Here is a 12,540-nt window from a genome sequence, read left to right on the forward strand (position 1 = left end):
GAGGGGGACGGGGCGGGGTGCCGGAGGAGGCGGAGGCAGAGGTGGAGGAAGCCGGAAGTGGATAGGGCCCGGGTCGGTCCGGGCGTTGCGGGTTTAGGGCCTGGGATCGCTCTGCCCCAGGCAGCTGCGGAGCCCGTGACGGAACGGAGCGGCGCCATACCGGCCCTGAGGCCTGCTGACCGGTGAGGAACAGGGGTCGGTGTGGGGGAGGGTCCTTTCTAGTTACAGATCGCACCCCAGAACACTGTTCCCAGTCCCGAATTCCCGATCCCCGCGGCCCAGTCTGGTCCTGGACCCCTCCGCACTCTCTCGCAGAGACTCTGGAGCCGGGTGTCTCTCGCATCGGTAGCCGATACTGGCGCTCCCACTCCGGTCTGCCCAGATCCTGGCCGGCTCGCAGCCCTCTCTGGGTCCCTGTTCCGCACCTCCGCAGAGCCATTCCAGGGACCCCCGTCCCCGCCCCCTCCCCCCCCCCGACTCCCTGCAGCCCTCCTGTCTGTGCTTGGCCCCAGGTCCCACCCCCTATTCTCCGGTGTGGGCCCTGACAGCGCTGTGTCGGCCTTCCCTTCTGTGAACCCAGCGCCTTGCTCTCCTCCCCGGGACAGGCAGGCTCAGCGCGCCCTGCGGAGGTCCGCGGCGACCAGCAGCGACCTCGGAGCGACGGCGGGCGGCCCCGGGCATGTACGCCCCCGGAGGCGCAGGGCTGCCCGGCGGGCGCCGGCGGAGGAGCCCGGGAGGCAGCGCTCTGCCCAAGCAGCCAGAGCGTAGCCTGGCCTCGGCTCTGCCGGGTGCCCTGTCCATCACGGCGCTGTGCACTGCCCTCGCGGAGCCTGCCTGGCTGCACATCCACGGTGGCACCTGTTCCCGCCAGGAGTTGGGGGTCTCCGACGTGCTGGGCTACGTGCACCCGGACCTGCTGAAAGGTGAGGGCGCTGCGCGCCGGCCCTCCTCTTTCTGAGCGATAGAGTCTTCTTGGCTGAGAGCGGAATGTGGTGCGGGCTGGAGCAGAGATAGCCAGGGGCAGGCCCTTGGCTTGAAGGAAACAACCCCATTCCTGCCTGGTGTTCATGCCCACCAGGTGGCTCTGTTTGGGGTCTGGCCTCTCATTAATTCTGATGTTATTCAGCCAAGGCACCTACTTCTCACGCCATGCTAATCTGGACTGCTGCTATTTTCGGATTCTGCCGGAGGAAGGGCGCTGTATATGGAGAACAGATAAGGGTGCTGCTAGGCATCACAATTAGCTGCCCCCTTCCAAGGAACCCATGGGATATAGGAAGGTTTCTTTAGGGCAGCCTGTTGAAGGGAGGAATAGGAAATTTTCATGTGGCTAGATTTTATATTTTGGAGTTCTGCTATAATTGGGTTTTTGCTAGAGAAAAAGGGAGTCTATGGCATTTTCGATAACCAGAAGCCAGTTTCATTGCCATTCAGTAAAACAATTGGAATTGGACTCTTGGAACCTTTACAAGTGGTCTTGACTGTGGTAAGGTTGCTTTGTTCGTCATCCTGCTTCCTAGCCAGGCAGGCAGAGCAAAGGAGAAAGGGACTGTTCTCTTTACTGGGCAGAGGGGGCCAGTATGGAGGTGGGAGTGGGAGTGCGGGGCTGTTCCAGGGAGCCCCATAGGTCATCCTGCCCAGCCCTGTCTCCAGTAATGAGAGGAAAGGCTGTGTGGTGTGAGGGCAGGACTGCACGTGCCTGGCTTCTACCCCCAGAATGGTCAGAGGACCCCAAGGAGCCTTTAGTAACAGCACAGTTTGTCACCCCCAAGGTCTTTTGAGACATTTATGAAGGTCTTTATATTTTCTCCCTGGACCACCTCTGGGCTGTGATGCATTTCAGATGTTTACTGCCGAATGTATCAGAAGCGTTAGGTATCTTCACATTGCCTCTTTAAGGATTCAGGCACTGGGATTTGGGGAAAAGGTCAAAGTCCCTTCTGTGCTTTGGATTATATACCACTTCTGCATGCCTGGTCTGAAAAACCCTAAGCTTGTAGCCTAATGTTGTCTTTCTCTAAGAGTTCTCTTGTTTTGCATCTCTCTTTGAGTTTTTAAGGCTCTAGGATAGTTTTGTAGAGAACAGGATGGGAGTGTCTAGTTTATTTCCAGATTTCACCATGATGATGGCCTTTGCTGGTTTGGCTCATTAAGATCCAAGTTATACACGCGATGATGGAGGCCTTGTGACATGCAGCTTTTGTCTGCCTGTGGCTGGTGGCAGAAAGGCCATCAAGCTTGTGTGGAGTCTGGATGGTTTTCCCTCAGCACGTTGCCTTGTTTGGAGCATAGCTGCTGCCTTTCCACCACCCCATCCGGGTCTTTGCCCTGGATCCCCTGCTGTTACAGTGTTTCAAGAATGTGGTATCACCTACAAACTGGGAGAGAGTTTATGGTGCTTCTCCCTTTCAAATCATTCCTGGGGAGGCTCACAAAATTCGTGTGTTGGAGGGACAGGCACTCTGATCCCATGTTCTTATTTCGGAGGTCCAGGAAGCTGTGGCTCAGAGAAGCAAAGTGATCTCTCCGGGGCCACAGAGCTGGGGGCATAGCTGAGGCTACTCACATCTGTTGACTCCAATGTAAAATGATGCTGTCTCATATGCTTTTAACCTTTGCTTTACTTCAGTGTCATAGAGAATGATTTCATGAGTATTCCACTTTGGAGTGCATCCTTGTCAAAGGCATTTGAAAAATAAAAATAAATTCTTCATGCAGGTTCTCCTTTGTTTATGTCTATATTTGCCCTTTTTAAGAACTTTTTTAAGCCAGATTTTGTTTTTTATAAAGCATGTTGCCTTAATCTTTACATTACATTTACTTATGTGTTTAGGGATCTTAACCCATGGATAGGTTTTTTTGTGTGTGTTTTTTTTTAAAGATTTTATTTATTTGAAGGGGGGAGGGGTAGAGGGAGAGGGACAAGCAGACTTCGCACTGACACGGTGCTCGGGCCCCACGGCCTGAGGTCATGACCTGATCCAAAGCCAAGAGTCAGACGCTCAACTGACTAAGCCACCCAGGCGCCCCAGTTCATGGGTAGTGTCAACCTGCTTTTCTGTGGCCATCTTCTTGGCTATGGCAAGCTGGGAACACACTGGTGTCCATTAATAAGAGAGGTGACAGACTATCACAAAACTATCACAAACTGTCACAGAAGAAGGCAAGGAATTAGGAGGTCTCCGATCGCTTCTCTTCTTCCTTTACTCTGTACCTGTTGGGTTTTTGCTACCCAGTGGGCCTTTAGACACAGGCTGTTCTGTGTGACTCTGTTGATCCTTAGGGCCTCACCCACGTCCTAACATGGAAGCCTGGGATATTCTCTATCTCGGGAGGGAGCAGAGCTTCGGGGGACAGATCTGATGGCAATAGATGCTACCAGAGGGAAAACAGACCTTATGAAGTCTCTGCAGGTGAAGGGGGTGGGCAGGGCTGGCAGGCCTTGGAGCAGTGCCTTCCATTGTGGGCCAGGCATTGAGTGCCAGGCATTGAGTGCCAGGCATTGTGCTAATAAGCACACTCCATGTCTGGCTTTAGTTTCTCCTGAATATCTTTACTTGGTAGGTGCTGTCCCCACCTCTGCTTCACAAAGGTCACAGGCTCAGGGAGGTCAGGTACCACGGGCTTGGAGGCACAGCTGGTGTGCGGGGTGGGGACCCCACTCTTACCATCGCACCTTAGCGCACTCTAGGTTTCTTTTTCCTTCTGTCAGAGCTGTCCAAGGCTTAGTATTTCCCCATCCTAGTGGAGTTTTTCTCACAAGCCCAGCCAAAGCTGTGCTTCTTAGCCCTCATTGCCTCAATATTCTGGCTCAAGTTGGTGAGCCTCAGGCAAAGCCGCTCACCCTCCTGCTGTCATATGCTGAGCCCCAGGAGGCTTTAGCAAATTCTGGCTCACAAGATTTGGTCCTGAATTCTTCTGCTCTCCAGGGGGTGCCTGCTTCTCACACAGCTCCTCACCCCAGGCCCAGGTCCAGAGATATGCTCGGACTGCTAGTGGCCCCAAGCAAGGGGGGGGGGGCAGATAATCGTTCCTTCTGAGCCCCAGTCCCTCTCTGTCAAGTGTGGCCAGCAAAGGGAAGCATCTTTGGAGAATGAGGAAGTTTGGGTTTTGAAGTCAATGAATCACAGTTGACAACAAGCCACTGGAAATGCAAGGCCCTTTCAGAAAGAGCCAGTGTGCCTGCTGGGTGGTGACTACTGCCGCTGACGCTTCAAACGCCTGCCCTGCCCGGCTGGGCCTGTCCCCAGAGGCAGCTCTCCTAGGGGCTGGTATCTGGGCTGATACCCAGCCAGGCACTAGAGGGCCCTGTTGGAGTCCTGTGTCAGAAACCTGTCTGGAAGGCAAAAAGTCACAGTGGGCTAGGCAGGTGGGATGGATGAGCGCTGAAAAGGATTTGGGCCATGGGGAAGGGTCTCTAACTCACAGGGACTCCAGTGAGGAGCAAAGGGAGGGAAGATGAGACAGAAGAGGGGAACTGCCCAGAAGCCACTTTACTCTTCCTGCCTGCAGCCTGTTTGGGTCAGCGGGGGGTGAGAGCAGTGGGCCAGTAGACAGGAAGAGCCAGCCAGGGCCTTCAAAACAAATCCAGCCCAGTGACTCACCAGTGACCTTGGGCAAAGTCAGTTCCTTGGGATCCTATTACACAGCAGCTGCCGTCTTCCCTGGTGACTGGAGGGGACAGTCAGCAATAATTACCAAAATAAACAGCACAACTGGAGAATAGGATGTGTGCTCTGTCTTACCAGAGTGTAGTACACTGCACTACTTGTCTGCACTTAAAATTAGGACCGTGCCCTGTGTGCCATTTCTTTCCACAAATAAAATAATACATACATAACAGTTGGGGATTTTGTTTCCCTTTAGCAGCCCTCGAGGTGGGGGATATTCGTTGTTCTCCCTGTGATACTGATGTCTGGCAGGGGGAAGAGAGAAATAGACATTGAGATCCTGACCCTAGGAGAGTCAGAGCTGGGTTCTGAGCGTGTCTGGGATAACTCTGCCTGGCTTCTCTGTGTGCTCTGAGACCCTCTGATGAGAGGCTGCCTGGGATGTGAGGCAGACCCCTGGGGTATCTACAAGCATCACTCCAAGGGAAGTTTATATTTGGCTTCCTCACCAAGCCTGAGGGTTCACTCACAGCTTTGGAGTGGAGAAAGGCAGTCATGTTGAAACAAAACCCATTTGAATTTTGGGTCAAAAGCTCCATCTCTGTACCACATCATCACTCTGGTGGGGCACACTCTTAGTCTGGCTTTAATGGGCTCTTTCCCTGGCCCACACTGGCTGATGTGTGCAGACGAAGTACCGGCGGCAGGAGGACAGGCACACCAGGGATGATGCAGCTGTGGTCCAGCTGTACCAGCCCCGTGCCAAGGGAGTGGGCTAGTGGCAGGCAGTATGGGCTCATTCCTGGCGTGGTGTGAGTTGACTATCAGCACACCCCCCTGTGTACGGGGAGCAGGTGTTAACAGCTTTCATTTGCTGGATGAGAGAGCAGGGCAGTTAAGTGACTTGCTCAAGGTAACATAGTTTGTGGTCCGTCTAGGATTTGTTGCCAAGTCCGGTGCCTTTCTGGTGTCCCCACTGCTTCTAAGAGCCAGATTCTGATGGCTGCAGAAGCCTAGACCATGCCACACAGGTTTTGCCCAGTAATTCCCAGTGTAAGTACTTTTCATGGCTTAATGATCCAAACCTTTCTTGCCTAGAAGAGGTTTCATGCTTCCAGCCCCTTAGTGAGCTCAGCAGCTGCTGGCTCTGAGGATGACTCTGACAGCATTCATATTAACTTTTGACCCTTCATTCAAATACAGCTCTTTAGGATTTGATTGATTATATCCATCAGGGAAAAATGAAACAGCGAACTCTGGTGCTTGGTGATTCCGAGCATCATGATGCAAGGGAGCCTGATGCGGGTTTGGCGTCTTAACTCTGCTTTGTGACCTGGCGGAGGTCACTTAACCTCCTGGACCCTCTGAGTCCTCATCTGAGCTGTGTGATGAATCCCCCAGAGTGGAGTGAGACTTAACTAAAATAACATTTTTTTTTTTTTAAGTAGGCTCCACGCGCAGTGTGGGGCTTGAACTCACGACCCTGAAATCAAGAATCACACACTGTACTGACTAAGCCAGCCAGGCGCCCCAACTGAAATAACATTTGACCTATCTGTGTGCACAGGCTATTCCTGGAGGGGTACACCAGAAAGGACCAACAATATTTGTCTCCTGGGAGGGGCAGTTGGACATTTGGAAAGGGAGGAATGTCCTCCCTGAAGCTTTTTATCATGTGCAAGTTTTCCTTATTGAAATAAGTGTATTATGAAACATAAGACACAGGAGTATATATAATTAATGTACATTTTTAAGGATGGTAATGAACATCCTGTACTCCCTCTGCAGCTGAAGAAAGTGTCTGAAGCCCTACTGTATTACTTTTGTCCATTAAAACTAATTGTTGGGGTGCCTGGGAGGTGCAGTGGGTTTACCTCCTATTCTTGGTTTTGGTTCAGGTTGTGATCTCAGGGTTCTGAGATTGGCCCCACATCGGGCTCCACGCTCAGTACAGAGTCTGCTTGGGACTCTCTCCCTCTGCCCCTCCCCCCGATGCACGCGCACTCTCTCTCTCATAAATAAATAAATCTTTGGGGGGAAAAAGGTAATTGTTAAAATTTAGTTGATTTTTAAGAACCACAATTAAAGCACCAGAGTAGCTGGCCACATTAAGTAACACTGCTGGAATCAGAACACAACCTGCTGCAACGCAGAGTGATGTAAGCCCTTACACCGCTCCCAAGTTATTCTTGGATGCGCTACAACACTCGTCCTGCCCCGTCCCTGCTACATGCCATGTGGAGCCCAAGATGAACTATCTCAGAGACCTTTAACAATATACAGATAAAGGCACAAAACCATGTCTGCCTCCAGGGGCTTTTCTTTCAGTGAGGCACGTGGGTTTCTAGACTCCTTCAGGCCAGCTGTCTTAGGCTCTGCAGGGCTGAGTTAAGTGAAGGCTGGCCCTGGTTGCTGGCAGAGCTAACGCGCAGGCGAGCCTCTTGGCCACGGACGATTTCCCAGGCTGGATGACTGGGCCCAAAACAGATGGTTAGCTGACAAGAGAGTGACAGATAGTTCTGGGGCAGCTTCATGGATGACCTGCAGCCAGATCAAGGCATATGAGTCCTGTGTGGGCTCAGCCAACATCTGCCTGGTGAATTATGAGCCTGAGGCAGGGAATGCATGCCGTCACAAAGCCCCAGAGTCTCTTGATACCTGGTCTGGTTCTTCAGTATGGGAGGCCAGACTCTGTCCAAGACCCAGTGATGTCAGTGTCCATTGGTTTGAGTCTGCTTTGTGGGGTTCAGGTCCTGTCTCTAGGTCCTTGGACTTTTCTTCAACAGTCTACTTTCTTCTAGGTCCAGGATCAGTGTTTCTTGGAACGTAGGGCTTGGCCCACCTGCATGGGAATTACCATGGACTGCTTGCTAAAATCTAGATTCCTAGGCCCTGCTTCAGGCCAAGAGCTCAGAATCTGCAGGGCCTGGAAACATGCTCTCAGCCAGCACCCCTGTGATTTTCATGCCCACTAGAGTGATGACCATGATCCCAGAGCCTCTCAACCTGAGATCAGGACTCAGGAAAGGAGCCTATAGTCTAAGTATTGCCAGCCCTTTCCAAATTTTCCTAAATCAGTTGACAACCCATGGCCTAAATGAAAGAAGAACTTGCCCACGGCTGGACTAGAGAAGAGTGGAAGTTAAGTCCCATTTCTCATTATCAAAGCTTAAAATGGTTTCTTTTTGGATCAGCCTTTATCCTGTGTGTTTCTGGGAGCGCTGGTAGTTTACATAGATATAAAACGGGACCGATAGTATTGTCTAGGTGAATTTTCTTTTAAAAAAGAAGAAGGTGGGGATACCTGGGTGGCTCAGTTGTTGGGCATCTGCCTTCAGCTTGGGTCATGATCCTGGGGTCCTGGGATCGAGCCCCGCATCAGGCTCCCTGCTCAGCGGGAGGCCTGCTTCTCCCTCTCCCGCTCCCCCGGCTTGTGTTCCCTCTCTCGCTGTGTCTCTCTCTGTCAAATCAATAAAATCTTTAAAAAAAAGAAGAAGGCGTTAAAAGTCTTAGAAGTTCGCTCTATGTGTCTGGAGGACGGTTATCATCCTGGGACCTCCCTTCTTCTTGACTCTGGGGATACTGAATGTTGGGTCACCTGTTTGAACATCTTCCTTTTTCTTGGTTCACTCCCTCATTGTGGTAGAGCATGCACCCCTCAGTGGCTTCACCCTCACTTTAGAAGGTATTGGGGGCTGTCAGTTTCTGGTCTGTCAGGCTTTTGTGGTGTAATCTAGTCACTTAGCTTTTCCCACTTTTGGCTTATACTTGGACTTATCTAGTCCATTGAGTCCGTTCTAAGTAGGTCCAACTCCTTTTAATTTCTAATTTCCAGAATTTTATTTTGACCCTTTTTTCTTTGTGTGGGTTTATGCCTTAATTTCTTTTTCCTTTTGTTTTAGTAGGGTGCAGGGAAGGAGAGCAGAAATAAATGTGAAAGTCTAGTCTACCATCTTTCAGAATTTATTCAGCACTTTTAATTATGTGTTCCTCTAAACTGCTTCAACTTCTTTCTGAACAAGGGACTGAATGAGTGACTGGATAGATAATCAGCATTAATCAGCCTCTGTGGCTATCTCAGATCAGAAGTCCATGGGCTTTTTCTGCCAGCCTAAAGCACGCTTTAGCAGAGTGGGCTAATATGCCAGGCTAATGGTCAGGGTCTTTACATATGGTTAGCAGAGGGTGGAGAGTATAAGGAAGTGGAGCCCTGCACTTAGGGTGATTTTGTTGGAAAGGGAAGAAGGACTCAAAGCACATGGGAACCTGTCTGCGGTTTGTCTCCTCTGCAGGCCAGCTGGGAGCAGGAGCTGAAACTGCGCCCCCCAGTACTCTCCTGGTTCCCCAGGACTGTGGTGGAGGGGGACCAGCTCTTCCCGGCGGGCCCGGCGGGAGGACTTCCTGCACCAGGGTGTCACTTGGGGCCCTGAAGATTTGGTTCTCCCCCTACAGATTTCTGCATGAATCCCCAGACAGTACTGCTCCTGCGGGTCATTGCTGCCTTCTGCTTCCTGGGCATCCTGTGTAGTCTCTCTGCGTTCCTCCTAGATGTCTTTGGGCCTAAGCATCCAGCTCTGAAGATCACCCGTCGCTATGCCTTTGCCCACATCCTTACCGGTAAGTGTGGGCCTGCTCGCCTTGGGGAAGGAACTGCCACAGGGCGGAGGCATCCTGTCTGTAGTTGCAGGTGGGGATGAAGGGGCTTCTGTGAGCGGACACCATTCCAGATGCTCATTTCAGCTCTAGCCTTTCACAAAGCAATGGACTGTGATAGCAGCTTGCTTCTTTCATTTGCACGTATGCCTGCCAGGACCACAAACCCACTCAACCCAGCTGTAGAGGGGGAATATTGTTAGTATTCCACAAGAAATCTCAGTGCTCTCTAGGAACTGCAGCTGAAGCTCAGCTGGGCTTATGGGGCCCAGAACGAGCAGGGAAGGAACCACGGTGTCTCACTGTGCCTCCCCCTGGAATACATGGTCTCATTGGATTCTCTCCTTCCTGCTTGTCTGCACACCACCTTTCTCTGCTTAGATGCAGCTTCTCCTCTCACTCATGACTGGGCTGGTGTGTTGATTTGACTTGTGGTGGTGCCAACTCCAGCCCCCAAACTGCATGACCTGGTCTGTCCCTTTCAAGCACCCAGGGACTTCTAGCAGCTTGGCATCCCAATTCCAAATTCTTGAGACAGACAGACTCTGGCCCAAAAGGAGTCAGGCATCTGGCCCTAGCCCCTGCGCCTGCCCGAGAATCCCATGGAGAAGAGAGCTCCCCATCACAATGTCTGGGACCAGGCAGGTTCTCTGAGAATGGGGTTTGGGGAGAGAGGCTCAGTTGGTTCTTTAAGCATCCTGACTGCAAGGTGCCTACTAACTCCCCTTCTCTGCTCTCTCTCTGTCCCCCAGTCCTGCAGTGTGCCACCGTCATCGGCTTTTCCTACTGGGCTTCTGAACTCATCCTGGCCCAGCAGCAGCAACATAAGAAGTACCATGGTTCCCAGGTCTATGTCACCTTCGCTGTTAGTTTCTACCTGGTGGCAGGAGCTGGTGGAGCCTCAATCCTGGCCACAGCAGCCAACCTCCTGCGCCACTACCCCACGGAGGAGGAGGAGCAGGCCCTGGAGCTGCTCTCCGAGATGGAGGAGAACGAGCCCTACCCAGCGGAGTATGAGGTCATCAACCAATTCCAGCCGCCCCCGGCCTACACACCCTAATGGCAGCCCAGGGCTTTCTTCTGCAGCAGCCCCTCCCCACTCTGCAGCGCCTCTCACACCCAGAGGAGCTCCTCTCCCCAGCAGGCCTCACTGGTAGGATCCTGACCATTTCACCAAACCTTCCCAGGAGAGACTCTGCCTTTAGGGTTGTTCATGTATCCCTGCTCTCGAAACCTGGGATTCACTGATTTTATATAATGCACTGTTTCCCCCTCTTGTCACCTTCCTGTCCCTTTGCGGTCACTAGTCATTACCAACCAGGGATGGCCATACAAATTTTCTCCCTTCATGGACCATAGCTTTGAGACTGGGACTTTCCCTGGGGAGCTGCTGACGATGGGCATTCCCAGGTAGAAGTGTCAGCAGGTCCAAAGGGAAAGGGGACTGGACCCTGTAGGCTCACTTCATAACAGTCAGTGTTGTCCCACTGCTCTAGCCCTGGACTGATCCCCACCCCCCCATTCCTACTTGGAGTGCCGCAGCTCCGGGCCGCCCGCTCCATGGAATTCTCTGCACTTTAGTCTTTGGACTTCCCATCATGTGTGTTCTGGTTTTACGGGAAGAAGGAATTGCTGTCGGGAAGCAGAGCGGTGCTCTCCCCGCCCTGCCCTTGCTTGGGTGGCTGGAGCCCAGGCAGGGAGAGTAGCAGCTGGTATGGGCCTGAGGCGCCCTGGTGCCCATAAAGGATCAGATGGAGGCGGGGAGCAAGTCTCCCTAGCCCCTTCACCTCTTAAAATGTGAGTGGTTTTAAAAGGAAAAAGCAAAACCAACCAACAGCAACAATACTCTTTTTAAACTAGTGACAAGACTGTTGTCATTTTTTCAGACATGTAGCCCATTCCTTTTGGCTCAGCAGTGTTTTGGGCCACAGCTCCCCCCACCCCAGGCAGCTCCTCCCCAAATCTCTCCCAGCAGAATGCAGCCTCTTCCCTTGCTCCCTCCCCAACAGGGACCCGGCTCCCTGGGCCCTTCCTGTGGAACCCAGAGCCCTGTCGGTTGGCCCCGAGGGGCCGAGGACGGTGGCCTGGCTGGCTGGCCAGCGTGGTGCTCCTCAGGACGGTGGCACTGAGATGTAACCTGGCCTCCGTGCAGGAACAGGAACCACAGCAGGGCAGGAAACCCGCCACTCTCCACACAGGAACTGCAACCAGTGGGGTCCCATTGTGTGAGATGTCAGAACCACCCTGTCAGACCAGCAGACCTGGCTGTGTCCCTCAGGCTCAGTGTGTCCCCTAGACTGTGACTTGGGGCAACATCTTGCTGCATGCCCCTCTTCTCTCCTCCAGTGTACTCTGGTCTTGCAGTGCGCTACTGGCTCTTCCTCGCCCAGCCATCACTCTGACCACCCCATTTGCCACACATGGCTCTGGGTCTGGCTGAATACTCAGCCCTGAGATCTGGGGCACAAAGTGGGAGAAACTTGAGAGACCTTCAGTGTGGATCCAGATGGCCAAGCTTCTTTGGAATCAGCGTCCAATGCTGAGCTGAAAAGCAGATTGGATCCCAGTTTCCTTTCACAGGCCAAAATAGGCAGAGCAAGATTGGAGAATGGGTACCACTGTTGAATTGTGGCTAGAAGGGGACTGTGTTGTCCCTCGTCCTTCTTCAGCTAGTCTGCCTGGGGATGTCTGGACAGATGCCTGTGTGGGAGGTGAAGACCATGTCTGTGCATGAGTGAGCGGCTGCCTGGAGTTCACTGTGATGCCAAAGTGTGTCCCAGGGTGACTCTCACACTCTTCCAGACTCTTCTCTTAGGCAAGAAAGACTGCAGTATGATACCTGAGCACAAAGCCAAGGAGCTAAATTAAGTCTTATGTCTGAGTTTGCCTTTGGCAGATCTCCAGGCTGTGGCCAGCTCTCTCTGACCGTGGGTATCTAAGCAGACAGACCAAGAGAGCGGGCACCAAACACGCATGCCAAAGTGACCAGTCATCTCATGAGGACCCAGACGTTCCACGTGATTCAGAACCCACTTTTTATTAGCTCCCCATACCTCTGGCCTTTCTCTTTTTCCCTGCCATCCTGACACTGATAGTTTGTCATATAAACTCCCCTGGTTGTTTTTTTTTTTCTAGAAAAAAAAAAAGCAAAACAAAACAAAAAAACAAATTACAAATAAGAATGTAAATGCCAATGGCTCCCTGTCATTTTTCTGTCACAATCTCCCTGATTTGGTTTGTTCCCTTCCTCTTAGAGAAGCAGGAGAAATTGATAAAG

General features: G+C 52.2%; 1 protein-coding gene across 3 annotated transcripts; it reads left to right on the forward strand.

The window, feature by feature from the left end:
• The first annotated feature begins 25 nt into the window (after positions 1 to 25).
• TMEM127 (transmembrane protein 127) lies at positions 26 to 12,457 on the forward strand. 3 transcript variants are annotated; one of them, XM_027623057.2, is made up of 4 exons: positions 26 to 182; positions 606 to 923; positions 9,063 to 9,227; positions 10,016 to 12,457. In XM_027623057.2, the coding sequence occupies exons 2-4, from the start codon at positions 680 to 682 to the stop codon at positions 10,321 to 10,323; spliced, it is 717 nt and encodes a 238-aa protein (XP_027478858.1). In that variant the 5' UTR covers positions 26 to 182; positions 606 to 679; the 3' UTR covers positions 10,324 to 12,457. The 3 variants fall into 3 exon arrangements, with proteins under 3 accessions (XP_027478858.1, XP_027478860.1, XP_027478859.1); XM_027623059.2 differs by having other exon boundaries at positions 37 to 345; XM_027623058.2 differs by having other exon boundaries at positions 37 to 182; positions 581 to 923.
• Positions 12,458 to 12,540: the final 83 nt, after the last annotated feature.

This window comes from Zalophus californianus, chromosome 8 (assembly GCF_009762305.2).
Source record: "Zalophus californianus isolate mZalCal1 chromosome 8, mZalCal1.pri.v2, whole genome shotgun sequence".
In the NCBI taxonomy this organism is placed as follows: domain Eukaryota; kingdom Metazoa; phylum Chordata; class Mammalia; order Carnivora; family Otariidae; genus Zalophus; species Zalophus californianus.